The 16,742-nt window shown below is 39.4% G+C and overlaps 2 protein-coding genes across 4 annotated transcripts in view; both read right to left on the minus strand.

Annotated features, from left to right (window-relative positions):
* The window catches only part of LOC144478781 (uncharacterized), a 232,899-nt gene extending 227,143 nt beyond the window's left edge, over nucleotides 1-5,756 (minus strand). For both annotated transcript variants that reach the window (XM_078197048.1, XM_078197039.1), the window contains exon 1: nucleotides 5,534-5,756. The gene's annotated coding sequence lies outside the window, so the exon portion shown is untranslated. The remainder of the gene's footprint in view (nucleotides 1-5,533) is intronic.
* Nucleotides 5,757-6,900: 1,144 nt separating this feature from the next.
* Nucleotides 6,901-15,353, minus strand: Acph-1 (venom acid phosphatase). 2 transcript variants are annotated; one of them, XM_078196302.1, is made up of 7 exons: nucleotides 15,190-15,353; nucleotides 9,191-9,317; nucleotides 8,960-9,070; nucleotides 8,470-8,735; nucleotides 8,075-8,358; nucleotides 7,741-7,949; nucleotides 6,901-7,393 (listed from the first exon to the last, which is right to left on the minus strand). In XM_078196302.1, the coding sequence occupies exons 2-7, from the start codon at nucleotides 9,299-9,301 to the stop codon at nucleotides 7,169-7,171; spliced, it is 1,206 nt and encodes a 401-aa protein (XP_078052428.1). In that variant the 5' UTR covers nucleotides 9,302-9,317; nucleotides 15,190-15,353; the 3' UTR covers nucleotides 6,901-7,168. The 2 variants fall into 2 exon arrangements, with proteins under 2 accessions (XP_078052428.1, XP_078052437.1); XM_078196311.1 differs by lacking the exon at nucleotides 15,190-15,353 and adding an exon at nucleotides 10,973-11,063.
* Between the last annotated feature and the right edge of the window lie 1,389 nt (nucleotides 15,354-16,742).

Genomic DNA, 16,742 nt, shown 5'->3' on the forward strand with positions numbered 1-16,742 from the left:
AAAGACAAAGAGAGAGAGAGAGAGAGAGGCAGAGAAGGTAGAGAAGGCGAAACATCTATTAATAGAGGACGCACTTGTGCCGCGAAAATTGTGCGGCGGCTTTATTGATGCTCGCCGGATATCAGTGCTTCGGTTCTGTTCCATTGCCGTTCCGACCGGCTCTCTCTCTCTCTCTTTCTCTCTCTCTCTCTTTCTCTCTCTCTCTCTCTCTCTCTCTCTCTCTCTGAGGCGAACCGGTGAAATGGCTTCGGTCGAAAATCAGCGGAAAGAAAAATGAATGAAAGTGGTCCGGCACGTTGGGGACCCTCGCGCCGATCGATCCCCGTTTCAATACCCTTAAAAAGTGCAACGCGCGCCGTAATTGCGATCGAGGTCATGGACAAGGTCAATAATCCGCGTCGAAATAGGTTTTATCACGTGGGGAAGCTGCTGAAATGATTCTCGATTGCGACTGCAAATGAGATTAATTTTACACTGACTTTAGAGGGTACTGAATAAATTATTAGGTCTCTTGTGTCAATGACCCAAAAATTCTCAAAATATTTCAATAACGTGCTAAATCATCGTCATTTAATATATCTTCTGTCGATATTTGTTTCGAGTCTAAAATTTTGAGTCTGAAAGATTGTTTGCTTTCAAAACGCGCGAAACCAGGTAAATTTTAGTTCTGCAATTTTAATTTAAAAAATCATTTTTCCGGCGCATGGATACAAGAGAGTGTTAACCCTCATCCCAACTTTGTCAGCAGTTCAACCGTTCCGATCAGCTCGATTTCATCCAATAATTTAGCAGCATTTAATGCGTCATAAAAATGTATAAATAAACCTTTTACCTGTACGCGGCACTATAAATGTTACAAAATTCAGCCTTTCGCGAAGTGCCTTAAAATACGAGCGCCGGCAGCTTTAAAACGAATTACCTGGCGCGGGCTATTAGTATCGAGTCGCCACCTGTTCCCATTAGCATTTTAACGACAGAAACGTAATTTGAATTGGAGCCGTCAGCATCGGCGACGGCGAATGTAAAGAACTTACCCATTGTCTTCGCCGGGATAGGAAGAAACCGGTGTCGTCAACTCTATTAATTCGCTGCTCAACTGACCGTCCTCGAGACGAGAGCACTCTCTCTCGCTCCGGTGTACCAACATAAATGTGCTTCCATTCTTCTTGGCAGTCCGGCGAGAAGCAACGCGCGCGAGGCGAACGGAAAGATGGGACGCGAGACGAAGAACGGGGACCGAAATAAGCAGCGCCGCGAGACTTGTTACGAGAGCGGATCGAACCGCGCGTAAACGGAGAATTCTGTTTTGAAAATGGACGCGCGTAAATGGAAATTTCTGTTTCTAAAATGGACGCTCGCGAACGGAGATTTCCGTCTGGAAAAAAAAGGAATAACGGTCGGACAGGAGTTCCCTTTCGGCGCGGCCGCGCGTCGCTCGAACGAGCGAAATTAAAACGGAGCACTCGAATCGCTCGGCTTCCGATAAACAACCATCCTGCATTTAAACCTGTATCTCGATTAATATTCTCACGGCAAACCGTATCGTATAAAACGCAAATATAAATCCGCGTGTTATACGCGGCACATGCGATATCCGCCGGTTATTCAAATATGGACCGCGCCGCGCGCTTGAAAACACGGTCGTGTTTGTAAAAACGATGCGCAGACCGGAAAGCGAGGTAAATATTTAAGATGTAATTTTGCCACGAGCCTCCTTGTTTCCCCGCTGACAAAAATCTTGTACAGGTTGTTTTAAGGCTTGCTCGCCGGTAAACACGTGTCACCGCTATAAATGAATCGACATGTCATTGTTTAAAATGGCACAGCGTTCATTCAGCGGAAAATAGCGCGCGGGTATAATACCTGGAATAGAATGATCCATAAGAGACTGGAAATTAATATCCGATATCATTTGGATGAAGTCAGCGCGCAGGTTATTACTCCGTAATTTATTTTTAAAAAGAATACGTCGAGGATCCGCGTGCTGCAAAATGGTCTCCGTCATTTCGCGGAATACGAGGAGGGAAGAGTGAATATTGAATTGCCGATACGACGACTTAGGAACACGTCCGAAGGGCCGCAGAATGCGGTCCAACGAAAGGGTACGCGTTCCGTTTCCCGAGAGCGAATTGAAACGTTTTCCGGAGGGACGGCCGTGGAAAATCATTCTTGCTTGTTCTTAAAGAACTAACCCAGTTAACAAGTCCGGTTGTTCGCGAGGCAATACGGAACCGTCTGCGCGGGGAGAACGAAACGAGCATAAAGAGAGGCTCGCGGAGCGGTTAGTCCACCGGCCCAACGTATTCTTCCCCGGACGGGGTTCTACCGTCGGCTAAATGTTTAACGAGCGTTTGTAATTCTAATGCATCTTTCCGCGAATCCCGCGCCGAAACGGGCGCAACGCAATTACGAGAAGACGCGCTTTCCTCTCCGCCGATGGATCCGCGGGACCAACAAAAGGGCCGTGTGCCGGCGTAACAAAGGCGCGGAACGGTTCGTTTCCAGCGAACCGCCGAGTAATGTCGTTTAATGCGAGTCATTGTTGCGCGTAATCCTGGTGCATCGAGTCCTATTTAGCCGCCCGCGTCGATCGCCGTGATTGCCATTGTCGTCGTCGTCGGCGGCGGCGGCGGCGGGCGGCGTAAATGCCGAAGCGCGAACCCGAGTCGCAGCGTACCTATCGTTTCCGGTTCCGGCCGCGCTGAACCGGAGACCTTCCGCCGATCGAAGTTCTACGACACTGGAAACCTCTGTTTCCAGCGTGGACCGATAAGCAACCGTCCCTCGAACCGACTGATAAGCCGAGATTACGTGCCGGCCGTGCGACACACGAGCGCGGAGTGTTAGCTCGGTGTCAACTTTCTGCTCGATTTCACGGTTGCGCTCGAAGAACGCGACGGTACGATGATGATGGCCGGTGCTGGATTTTCTTGTCATCGGGCGATCCACCTTCTTCCTTGAATTCGCTAGCACTGGGTCGAGTGTGCTCGATGTATCCACGATTTCATTGCCGCGATTGACAGGATTCGCTGTTTGCACTGTGATTCCTTTCATGACGTGTTGCTTAATCCTTTATAAGAACTATTATTCTAATAATTATTTTTCGCAATAATTATAATAATTATTTTTCGCAATAATTATAATTATTATTCGTAATAATTACAATTATTATTATTCATACTAATATTAATACATTATAACAACTATTCGTCCTCAACAATTAGCCTAAGAGGACCGAACAGTTTTTGTTTCTCCTACTCTCTTTATTTTCGCTTTTATACTTTGATAACAGTAGAATTACAATTTATTTAGAAGAAATTAATAATATTCATATTTAGTAGAACCAGCATGTAATCATTAGCACAAGCCTGACTCGTTATTATAGTGCAAGGGGTTAAGAAACTCGTTCGCACGGCCTTATCCGACTCCTTTCATAATTGGGCGATTTAAATCCACTTTTCTAGAGACGCTATACACATAATAGCATATGTAAGAAACATTTAGAATTGACAATGTCTTTTACCATATAATACCCATTTCGTGATTCTACAAATCGTTATTGTTTCATTAATTTATAATCCTCGCAATTTTGCATACTTCTCTGTTATTATTAGTTGACTTTTCAAAAATATAAATATATGGATAAAATTAAAAATAAATTTCAAAAAGAGGGGAGCAAAAATGGATAGATGTTAACGGAGAATTTGTTGTGTTATTACACTTTCGAAGAGGCAGAAGAAAATTGTTTCTCGTCAAAGAAGGGATGATAAAGAAGGAAAGAGGATCGTGGCAATGAATAAGTTTTCTACGGACATTTGTTTTCCGAATCTACAGAAGGATGGATTAGGTGTTCTGAAAATCAAGATTAGACCCACCTGCATACAAGTGATAACAAGGATAAAGAAACTGATTGTGTACATGGTATGTTTAAATAACTGTTCACTATCTCACGTCATATGTACATATAGGGCAAGGCTGTATAGTATCATGAAAATTTCCACTTTAATATTTTCTATCTCATCCTGTGTTTGCATTTCTTTTTATAACACATCTTATAGTTTAATCAATTATAATCAATGTTTAAAGAGTCATTTTTATTATCAATATCTCAATTATTATCGTCACTTTTATTATCAATATCTCAATTCTAATTTTTCCTATTTTGACAAAAAATCTGATAAGAATCCTAAAAATTAAACTCAAAGAATAATTTAAATTGAAAATTTGAAAAGTGTCCCTTGACCCTGCTTGATAGAAACAGCGTTAACACTAAGCTTACTCAACAATAAATTTAATGCATTGCCTGACAAGAATAAAAAAAACTCCAATTTATTTAAATTCCATACAGTTTCTGTTAAAGTGGTTCACGCAGTCGTTGTCCATAAAATTGTCTCAGTATCGCAAACGATTATCAAACAAGTAACCGGTCGTTCGACCGCGGTAGTATTATAGTTAAAGACTCGCGAGAGCCCGGCACACCGGTTAAGGGTAAAAACAGCAAAGCAATTCTTCCTCGGCCGCGCGCCGTGTCTCCCCGTTTGCGCGTAGAAAAAAAGTTGGACGGCCGAGAGTTCGCTTGGGCAAATTCCCGTCGTTGAAATACAGTTAGGTGGCTCGAGACGCGGAGACCGCGGGTCGAATTGACGTTAACCTTGCCCGTGCGCGTTAACCTTGCACGGCATGGCCGAATCGAGCGCGCCGTTCGCCCACGTACAGCCCGACATGGAGCCGCGAAAGTGATGTCACGAGTTTAGCCATCGTTCGGCATCGATCCGGCGTCATCATTCGCCGGGGCACAATACCGCCACGATTCTCGCGAGGAGGATATTCCTCTCTCTCGGGCATTGTCTGAGGCCCCCTCCTCCTCCTCCCCCGCCCGTGTTCTCGCATTACCGCGAAACCAAACGAACCTTCTCTCCCCCGATCGAAATCGACGGCTACACCTGTAGCGTTTGGCAACGTTGCGGGTGTGGACTGCGACCCGTGCGCGCGCCCGCGTCAAAATAAAAAAAAAAAGGGGTACGGACACCGTGCAACGGCGGGGGCTGTAACCGTAGGAACGATAATGTCCGCGTGCGAAACCCGTTCCACTGACACCGAGCCCCGGCTGCTCTGTCCCTTCGATATTTTCCGGATCAGTGGCCACCGTTGCCGGATACGTCATCCTACTGACAAACGGGAGACGTTTGTCGTCCGGCTCGCGTCGAAACCACGCCGCTCTCGTGCTTCCGTATTTACGGCGAACTCGCCGGTTGAAACGGGAGCCGGTCGCCAACGATCATTGTCACACGGATAAATCGCTTGATGATTTTTGGTAGCACGGGTGATCCGGCACCGTGTGCCTTCGCGTGAGTGTATTTAAATACCGTCGCGGCGGTGCGTTATTAATCGAGTATTTTTTCGGTCGGAACCGAGCCCGTCGTCGGACCGAATGACAGCTAGTTCCATCGGACGTTTACTCGCGCGAAAGCGAAAGACGCGCGATGCATAGGTGTAACCGGGTGGAGAGTGTATTCCGTGCGGTATTACTCACCGAATCGACAACGGATTCGGACTTTCTCTCGTTTGACGGCTCGGTCCGGCGAATCCACGAGATCCGGTGGTGGAAATCCTGTCTCACAAAAGCGGTCACGCACTGTATTGTCAATCACGGTGTACCCGATATACTATCGCGAACGAAGGAAGAAATAATACCGGCGCGTTGCGGACACACGCGTGCACGAACACGTACCTCGAGTGCTGCGCGATACGATATCGATGGGCCTCGGGCCGCCATGCACTGACTGTCGAGACCGCTGCCGCTTGTCTCGCGCATGTCTTCATCGAACGCGCGCGCATCTCCCGTTTCGAACGACCCACGGAATGCCGGGAGATCACGGTTAGCGACATCTGCTCGCGACACGGGCAACTTGTTCTTCGTCCTGCTGAGACACGGTCGATATGGTTTCTAATTTATTTTAATGTAATATTATGTCACAGGCGAATTATAGGCGTAGACTGGAAGTTCGATGCGTTATTTTGCAACCGAAAAATGGGGCTCAGAAGCCACCGTTCATTTATAGCTCTCATTGTTACTGATATTTCGGAAACGTAAGCTTGTTAGCGAGAATCGAGTATTGTGTATACCTAGTTCGTGTTAAGGCACATTTTATGATTTGGAAGCCTGATATTCGTAAAGTGCGTATGTTTAAACGATGAAAATGGTAGGTATAAAATATAATAAATTGCAGAAGTGAAGTAGGCTATGAGTATCATATTTCTGTATTAAACCCCTGTACATATTTCATAAATACTATTTCCGCCATTTAAATTTTCGCGCCGCATGCAATTATCGTCTCATATAATATTCAGCACCCGTAGCAGAAATGAGATATATAACATATTCGCTTCTTGCTAATGTGCCAATATTTATAAACTATATAGGTAACGCTCAGGTTTGATATAGTTCCATAATTCTTCGTCAAATTATTCCAGAGCCCTCTTTTTGCAAACAGTTGGTGAAGAAATAATTTATTCAAGTAAACATTGAAAAGCAAAAGAACAGTACGAGAATCGGTGAATACAATTAAACTAACAATGTAATTATAACATTCATCTTTCAAAAATAGCTGGGTATTCCAAAAATTTTATTTGTTATATTTATTTTAAAAACTCTTCACAGGAATTAATTTTAAAACGGATTTAAAGAATTCTCTTAAAATCGTCATGTTTCTTATATCTCGAGATTAAGTTTCATTAATTTTCAAACCTAATCAATCTGGTCATAAGTGTTCGAAAGTTCCTATGGGAATCTATTTTAAAATAATTCACATTAATTGCGCAGATTATTCTCTAACAATATAAATTATTAACACTTATTTGTAACAAAAACACTGGGCCAAATATAAAAAAAAGCAAATATATAATAAAGATATCATTTATTAAAAAGAAATTGAACGTTTACATATGTGTATTCATGTATACAAGTACGTACATAAAGTTGAAAAATAAATATATATTATAAATATCGCCTGTCGCAGAAGGTTTCTATCTCGACAGCAGAAATTAATTAAAATGCTTTTACGCGCTTAAACTAAAAAAGAATTACATTTAACAATTTCCGTAGACGTTCTCTCTTTGGTTTGGCGAGATGAAGGCCATCTCAGAATATTACGTTCGAACTTTCCATTCAGTTCGCGTTCGGATTCGACGATCTCGCTTCGACTATCGTATTAAATCTGATCACATCAATTTCCTCCGACATGTTTGTTGAGCCCTTGTCGCAGGTCAGCTCCTCTTGCGTAGGCATCAAGTCCTCGGTCATTTCCAGGTACACATCCAGAGGACACATGACGTCGCAGTTCGGTAATTTCAGCTCCTCGACCCTGGACGGTATGCCCAAGTAATGGAGAAACTGCGAAATGCAAGCCGACCATTAACAGATAACTTAAATTGCTCGCTTTGCCGCGACTTGTTAGCAACATAGGCCATTAAATCCGACAAATTGAAATCCGTAGTGTCGGAAAGAATGTTTAGTGTTCCGAGATATGCTTTATCTACGCGACTAATTATAACTAAAGAGCATACCTGCGAGATGCAATCGACACAGAGTGTTATTAAAATTCTTTGAAAATTACTGTAAAGGTTGTTTCGCGTTGAAGCGATAGATGGGTAAATGTAATTATTAAAGTAAAATTAATCAAATCATACGCAATGAAAGGAGACATTTAACATTTTGGTACAGTCATGGAGTTTACATACCTTGATGTAATAATCGCCGTTCACTTCATGGAGCTCTGTTATCACAGCACTGGAGTATGCAGGAACATGGGGCTTGTAGACATCCAACGCGTGCAGAACTGCAGCGATATTAGTCTCGTGTCCACTGTAAAGGTACATCTTTCGCGGATTTTGGGCTGTTCCGGTTATCAGGTTCAGCATGGTTCTTGTGACTAGAAGTAGGTACGGTCCTGGAACGGAAATAAATAATACCTTTAATGCACTGTTACAGCAGCCATTAACACGAGAAATTGTTTCTTTTTTGTAGTCGTTAATTAATTAAACTTTGATTTATTGCCAAATGAAAGACTAGTACCTGCATACAGCTTCTTAAGCGTAGGTGTGGCACTGCCAATGTCATAAGCGAATACGGTCGCATTCTTCAATTCGCCATCGGGGAAAATCGAACGCGTCCATGACGGCAGAGGTAGGCCACGGGAGTATTCGGCCATCAGTGTATGGTAGAGATAGTACATGTCCAATGGGGTGCTTATGTTCTTCCCGGTCCATCTCGTCAACTGCTGCATGAACACGTCGTACTGCGACAAGGCTGCTCTTCCCTCGGGCGAGTTCAAGACTCGGTCGTATTCTGCCAAGTAGCTGCAAACAAAACACGCATTCTTATTAATCTGAAAACATTGTGAAGATCTCGTCCAGTGCTTCTTCATCGACACTGTGATTTATTTAAACGCAAGCTTCTGTGACGCTTACCTGGGACAGTCATCGGGGAGGAAGATGTTGTCTTCAACGCGGAGCAAGTATCTCGCGGGAATCGGTTGCCAATCCAGACGCGCGTTCCATTTCTGTTCTGTGCTCGGTGGGAAAAGCGCTGCCAGGACGAGTTGCAAAGACATCTTGGTTCTGTCATAATCAGAGCTCACAGCGGAAACGGACTGCGCTGTGTAGATATTCCCCAAGAACTCGGAGTACCTCTCGTTCAGTACTTTACCCAGTTGGTATTCACGTAATTTCCCTTGCTGAAATTTATAATACAATTATGAATACAATTAAATATTATTTACGATAAAATCGTTCATAGAAAGCTGACTTTAATTTGAGAAACTCAAGAGTATGTGTTTAACTATTAGTCGTCAATCATATAAGAAATTGTGCCGTCATGCTTCCTCAGGCAATACGATTTAATTGCATTAATAATAATTATATGGTATGACAATTGCATATTGTTCGTGGATCTACTCACGTTAGTCAGCTGACCACGACCCTCTGGATAAAAGTCGAAGTTGATGTAGGGATCGTTCGGGTACATTTCGAGGGGAGTATCATCAGGCGCTCTGTCACCGTGGCGGAATACCTGTCGGAGATATAAGTGGTGAGCGCAACATGTAATTTCCAATTAGGCCGGTAATGCGGCTTCCAGGAAAATATTTGAGCGCAAGAAAGAAATTGAGACATAAATAACAGTCGTTCTTACCACGTGCACTTGTCTGAGTTCTGCTTGAACGGTCGACACACAAACGATTACTGCCAGACCGACGATCGTATACAGTAACGAGGCGGTTCTGCTATTGCTGAACGAAACCATTTTGCCGGTGTTCTTTCTGAAATTGGAAATATGTTACGGTTAATACCATTCTCAAAAACGAGATTTCTCTGTTATTAACTGGTTAAGTGAAAACGATCTAATTTGAGAATAGAAACGCGATAGCAATTTTATGTTCAATTCAACTCTCCAAATTAAACCATCCAAAAAATGTTAACGATATCAACGATGTAAAATGTAACTTTTTGCTCGTATACTTAATTTGAAGATTAGCATAATAAAAAATATGCATCGTGACAGAACTGACTAATAAAAGTTTAAACAATTGGCAGTTTTTTGTATATCAGTTTCTCAGTATACTGTTTTACGATGATTGTGTAAATACTATCTAACAAGAATCGACCATGTTGAACGTAACTGGTACGGACAATAAAAAGTTTTTATATTCCCCATAAAAACCGTACTACCATGGTATATAGTTCTCTCTGTTGCAAGAGTGTATGCACATTAAGAGACAAAAAACCTTGTCGCTATAAATAGTAAAATTGTATTACTGGAAAACTCTAAATCGAATTCAACTGTCAGCAATTTTCTTGGCGTGTATAGAATTTCGCGAAATATTCGAAGATACTTTTAATATTCAGAAATATATTCACAAAAGGTAATAAATTATTAAATTTGGTAATAATAAGTACAGCACCGCTGTGCTAATTCGTATTAATTACAATGTAATACCGGAACGGTAAAAGAGTGTATGTTTCACTTACGTTCGAGGTAAATAAATAAATAAATAAATAAATAATTAGCGACGACACCACGTGTGCGATGTAAATTAATACTGAAGTCGCAATTGCCGATGCAAATGGAGTACTGTGGGTGTCGGACTAGCCGTCAGGGATTTTAAAGGACTGTAACACGTCAGAGGCGTCTGTCCTTTCGTTGAATCATTTCCTCACGGTTCATTTTGGTCGCTCATTAGTGCATTGAGGAAGTTCCCGTTTCCAAATTCGTGGTCATTAATCGTACGCACTCGTGTGGTTAAGGAAAACCGTCTAAGGAATTCTGCGCCGATGACGTAGAAGACCGCGAGACGATGGCCCCAACAAAAGTGCATACGCTCTGTCTGTGACGTATGCCGAATAAAAGAATTACGAATAGAGAAAACTTTTGCGAAGGATGCGAAAAGAAGTTCCTCATTAGATCACTTTTACACTTTTTTTTTCCTCTTTATTATGTGTTTCCCCCTTTTGTACGCGAGTCCGGCAACCGGTCGAATGATATCATTTTCATTTTGTATAAACCAATGACATCTTATTCGAGCAAACGTGTTCTGTAATTTGTTCGACGAATTTCGACGTCAGCTGCACCAATACGGTTATATATAATTTATATTCACGATAATTTACGATCTTTTGAAATCGAATCATCTTTTCTAAATTTCATTAATTTGCTAGACTTAATTTTTTGGAAAATATCCTACTGCACTATTTTAGCTCGAATTAAGTTTATTCCTACTATTAGTATTGTTATTTTTACTGGTATTATTACTGCTATTATTGCTGCTATTATTGCTGCTATTATTACTATTATTATCATTATTATTGTAAATGCTATATTCTATATAAAAATCATTCCGCCGTCATCACTGATCATAGTATACTTATATTTTGTATACAAAATTTTTTTAGAACCATAGGTTCACCTTTGACTCACCCTCGAACTCACTCTTATCTCCGACCCTTATCCTCGCCGCATCATACCTGTACCTCGACACGTCATCTTAAAAAGTCCGATCTTATTCACATAATTTCCTAAACCCCCACCACTCACGTTAGAACCTATATATACATCATTTTTCCGTCAGTTCAGATTCCTTCAGAACGTGTACCAGAACAGTAGAGAATTCCGTGCACACGTGCGGCCATTCGAATCTCTTCCGAACGTGCTTCTAACGAAATACCGTCCCTCAGATCTATTCGCATCATCGGCGCGCTCATAATTCATCATTGAAAAAGGTGTTCGAAGTTCAATCTTGCTAAATTCTTGGATCGTAACAAGAACATTAACATTTCTTGGGAAACTATTGAATTGCTTTGAAATAAAGTAAAAGATCAGGAATTTAGGAATTTCTCGAATTCGTGCGATTTTTGCAAATCTTTAGCTGTTTATAACTCGTCACAAGCTAAACTTTGATAAAATTTTCGTTATAGCCACAGATGAATTTTTATATCATAATTTTTGTATCGCCTCTGTCGATTGCAATTTTTGAAAATAATTTGTCCAGAAAAGTAATCCCTGTAACATACTAAAAATATTTAACTAGCTTGGCCCGATTAAAAAAATGTTATTCCGTTTTAAAAAGTTCACGAAAACATTTTTGATCCCTCGTATTGTTGTAAAATTTTTCTAAATGCACGTAACAGCAACGAATACTGCAAATTTATTGGTTAGTCTAAAGAATTACAGTGCCATGTTAAATATTATGAAGGCTATAAATTTTTCAGCGATAGCTATAATTTGACACGTGTAATATAGCAAGTACAGTGCAGCCTAAACAATGCTAAACGGTTCGTGGATGCAAAATGAATTATACATGTGCAATTTTCGAAAAAATGTCAGTAACGAAAACAACTAATTTTACAGTATTTTGCATAAACTGCCGGAATTCGTTAATTAAAATATCTACTCGGTCGTTCAGCATTTCCTTATAAAACTTTTTCCTAGTGTCTATTTTGCAGCCACAATAAGACGTAAATCAGTTTTGTGGTCTGCGATAACTCATAGTTTCTTAAATTACGAAAACATGAATACACATTTAAATATAGTTAATCGCATAATCTAAAATGATAATAAAATTCGTGATTAAAAACCGATTTTAAAATTAATATAATCGGTCAAAGTTTCTTTAAATATATTAGTACTTTACAATAAAGATTCGGTGTTAGGACCAAATTTTCTATTTTATAATCATTGATATTGTAAAAATGAAGGAAAACATTATTAGATATATTTAATTAATCAAGTGTAGTCGTTTTCAGTGCTCGGTAATTTTAGTTCTAACCATAAACAGACGAAAGAATATAAAACATATATTACGTTAATTATGATCAAATACAATCGCCATTTGCTTCAGAAATGTTCATCTCACTTAATGATACCAATGTAACGAATGTCATATTACCGTTGCTCATGATCTCAAGCTTAATAATGATGACAGAGAACAAATTACGAGACTCTGATTAGAACAATAATTTTCGAGAAAACAACTTGATGACAAGCATTACATGTGGATTGCTTTACGAAAGACGCGCTGTTCTTTAGATTTCTCGATCTAGCATCCTAGTCGCACAGATTTCTGTTCCTTCTGTTTATAATCCTAAGAAAAAGTTTATTCTCTTTAAACAATCTATAGAAATTAAGAACTGGAAGTAGTGAATACTAAATGTTTTCAATTAATTTGCACTCGACGCCATTTCAACTCCAAACCTAAAATTATTTCTTATTCTTTCTTATTTCATTATTATTTCTCATTTTATTTAGACAATTTTTTTTTAAATAAATAAATTGGATAGTATAACGTCTTTATTAGAACATTATATAATAATTTCAAGTGGTACCTCAGAGAAACTGAGAAAGTTAAAAAAATACTATAAGCAATGAATTAATTGTGCATATATTAATTATATTCGTACTAACTAGAAATATCTAACCACGACTAACTAAAATGAATTATACATTAACAATTTAGTAGGTATAATTAATGAAATTCTTATTATTGATTTAATTATCTCGTAAATCCGAGGCGTTCTAATTTCGATGGCGCTCCACGTTGAATAACCACGTGTTCGTCTTTTGCAAGCAAAGCAATTTCTTATGACATAACAGACCTCGATTACGAACTAATCGCTGCCACGGGCAGCCCCTGTGTCACGAACGAGTGTAAAGATGGAGGACGGTCGCGCGGACGCGGTTATTTACATGCTTGGCGACGAACAAAATCGTTTATCTGCCGCGGCGTCGTTAGAGAAACCATTAAACCATAAAATCTGCAAGCCGATTTTACCTCGCGCAAGATTGCCCAATGATAAAAGCTGAGAATTTATATGAAACGTTTACGTTTTTGCGGAAGTAAGTTCGCGGTTACATAAACTACGGATGGCACTAGATAACTGTGGCCAATGTATTAACATTTGAATAGACGTATCTGAATAGACGACACCAGGTAGCCATTTTTCACACTTCGGCCATTAATCTTAACGCGAACGACGGACCGACTGAACCTCGTGGTACCGATTAAGAGTAATTAAAAGTAGTTGAAAAATGTGCACAAACCCGGTGACACAAGTACACGAGAGAAAACTATAGCGAGCTAGGGTTAACTCATTCAAAATTTCCAAAAATTCTTCGTTTGCAACGCAGACGCGTTTGTTAAATTGAAACTACAACGAGGTCCCGTTAACTAACACGAAATCTTGTCTTTCACACGTCATAAATACGGTTCCGGGTATCAACCAATAATGTGGTGCTCGCTCACGTGGTAATTATTACTGCAACAATTGCAGTATCGAAGTTATGTAAGCTTTTGCCATTGATTCTTATGCAAGACAGAACATTTTGTTGGAGAATCGAAAATAAGACTACGTCCATTCAAGCTGCCTAACTTTTATCTGGTATAATTATTTGATACAACGACGATAAGTCGACGTTCTAAAAATTACAATGTATAAATATGCTAAGCTTTATTTCTTTTTAATTTAATTTTTACCAAGAATCAATTATGGTACAAAAACTTGTATAGGCACTTCGCAACTTCGCTCATTTATCACACGGTAGTATAAATATCTTCAGGAAAATGTCAGATTCCATTTCAAGCATAAGATCACTGAAAGCAGCTATATATATTATATTTGATAACGCCCCGTAAAAATGCGGGCACATATTTATTCAGATTTTTATGCGATTTATATCGCAATATTTGTTATTTTGGCGCAGTCCGTATGCCTAATGTTGCAAATCAATGACAACAAGATTTTCTCGAATTCACTTGGAGGTACCTTTGTATCTTGTTTAAACGCGTTATCGGAATTCATTATCGTGCCGAATACACAGACGATTTCCAGAAATGATGTCATTCAAAAACAATGCAGGTAACATTTTTCTTGAATCCATTTACATTTTGAATGAATTACTAGTCTAATATATTTTTATAATACACCTTTGCTAATATAAGATATTTTAATATAGATTCAATATTTTTATGAAAACACGTATTATTTGTTTTTAAAATTTTTTTACATCTTGTCAAATACCAAATGATCAATTGTAATATACTATAGCATACAGGCGATCTAAGCTATAATTGAACCCCTACCTAAATCCGCCTCTGGATATAAAAAAAAATGATTATAAAGTTATATTAAATTTAAACTATAATCTCTAAAACATTGAAGGATTACAAATAATTTCCAAATTCAATTAGGCGCGTCAAAATTCCCTAAACCAGTCATAACACTTATTACTACTCTATCCAGCTAATTTTGAAAAGTGTCACTCGGCCTCCATTTGCAATACTTCTATTCCATTATGTTTGCATACGTACGCAGTCATAAAATTGTACAGTGTACGTTACGTAATAATATGTCTGCCACTGTTAAAAAGCTATTATTATTATAATTTAAAAACCGTAATCGTCTAATAAAAATAAATACTACCTTAATCGATGCGGACAACGCGCCCGCAATGTTTGTTAACAATTACGTCAATCTTGTCACTATTTTTAAAAGACTTATCGAAACTGAATACTGTCTTATCACCAAATTGGAGTCAACTAAGAATATGAAATAAATAATTAGCGAAGCGCCCGCTCGATCGTTTCGCAAAACGGTGAAATTGAAAAGTACTAATTGCTGGTCGTTTGTTGTTCGGCTTACTCGAATACCACGGGTCCTCTTCGTTGCCGGAATCGTGGCGCGACAGGATGTCGGTATACTAAAGCAGGCGTCGGTAACGTCTACCAATATTTACGACACATTCCTGCACACCCGCGTGATTGACTCCCGCGGCAATAACCGGTTCAAAACACAAGCAAAACGATACTATTTAAAATATCCGCGCTATATAATACGAAAAAGGTACTTTTATCTGCTGGAAGGAAAACGTACTTTGCATTTAAATGTACCTCTTTTGTTGATAGCTTATCTGCGTATCAACCGTAACAAGGTGCCTTATCGGGACTATTATTTGACGAATAATTTGCGAAATTCACGCGCGGAATCATTTAATTCTGACATGCGTTGTAAATGTAACAAACGGCGTGCCGTTCCGTCAATGTTCAACAAAGATTGTCCGAGAGAAATAAACAGTTTTAGCAACGTTATTTAGAAATCGATACGTGCTGTAATAATTGTGCGACCGATGTTATTTGTTACAGGAAACATTTCTTTCGCTTGAACGTGCACGTTGTATTAAAAATATAAGAAGCCGATATAAAAAATAAAAAAGCCGAAATATAAATATAAAAAGTTTAAAAGCCGAATTTAACATTTAATAGCATAATTAGAATATTTGACGCGACCTTTTACGTTTGTTGACTTGTTAGCAATTAGAACGTCAGAAACTTCGACCGTCGACAAATTCTTAGAAATTGCCTTGTTCTTAGAATTTCCTATACTCAACATTTGCATTGATAAAAGCTGGCTTCGCGTTAAAAAATAAAAATTCATTGATAACTTGGAAAATTACCTCTCCAGTAGTTCTCTACGACGTATAAAACATTGTGATTTCCCATAATATTATTTAAAAGACCGATGCGAAACGAGGAATTAACTCGTCGAGCGGACAACGCACGCACGAACTTGACAAATTTTAAATTAACTTTCTGCGAACCGTACGAAACGTGCTGTTCGAAAACATTTAAAAAGCCGAAAGATTATTTTAATCGGTGATCGAGCTATTTTCTCTCTGCAAAGAAACGAATACGTCCAAAATTAATTATCTTCGACTTGTGATATTAATAATTACTAATTCGATTACTTTATTTCTTCATCACAGTTTTTATAACTGGCATCGAATATACACATTTTTTCCAATCGCATCGCCCAAACAAGTGAATCGAAGTAACTCCATTCGCTTTAGAAATTGCAAATGTCTCGAATATTCGAATCGCAAATAACGACGTTGAATAAAAAAAAAAAAACATTCCTCCGTAAATATAATAACTTGGAAAAAATTGCTCGAACATTTTTTTCGAATTTCGCTGAGAAATATGAAAGGTGTTCGAATGCTTGTTCTAGGATCGAAAAAATTAATTAAACCGCGTATCGTGAAAGCGCGCGATTCCCTATCTCGAGAAGTACAAGCTCGACGCGAATCACGTTATCCGTAACACAGCCGTATATATGTACCGTGAATCATTTCGAGTGATCGATACAAATCACGGTACGAAAAAGCGCGCGATCATATGTATCTTTTTCGGCAGGCGGTA

This window comes from Augochlora pura, chromosome 1, assembly GCF_028453695.1.
Source record: "Augochlora pura isolate Apur16 chromosome 1, APUR_v2.2.1, whole genome shotgun sequence".
Classification (NCBI taxonomy): domain Eukaryota; kingdom Metazoa; phylum Arthropoda; class Insecta; order Hymenoptera; family Halictidae; genus Augochlora; species Augochlora pura.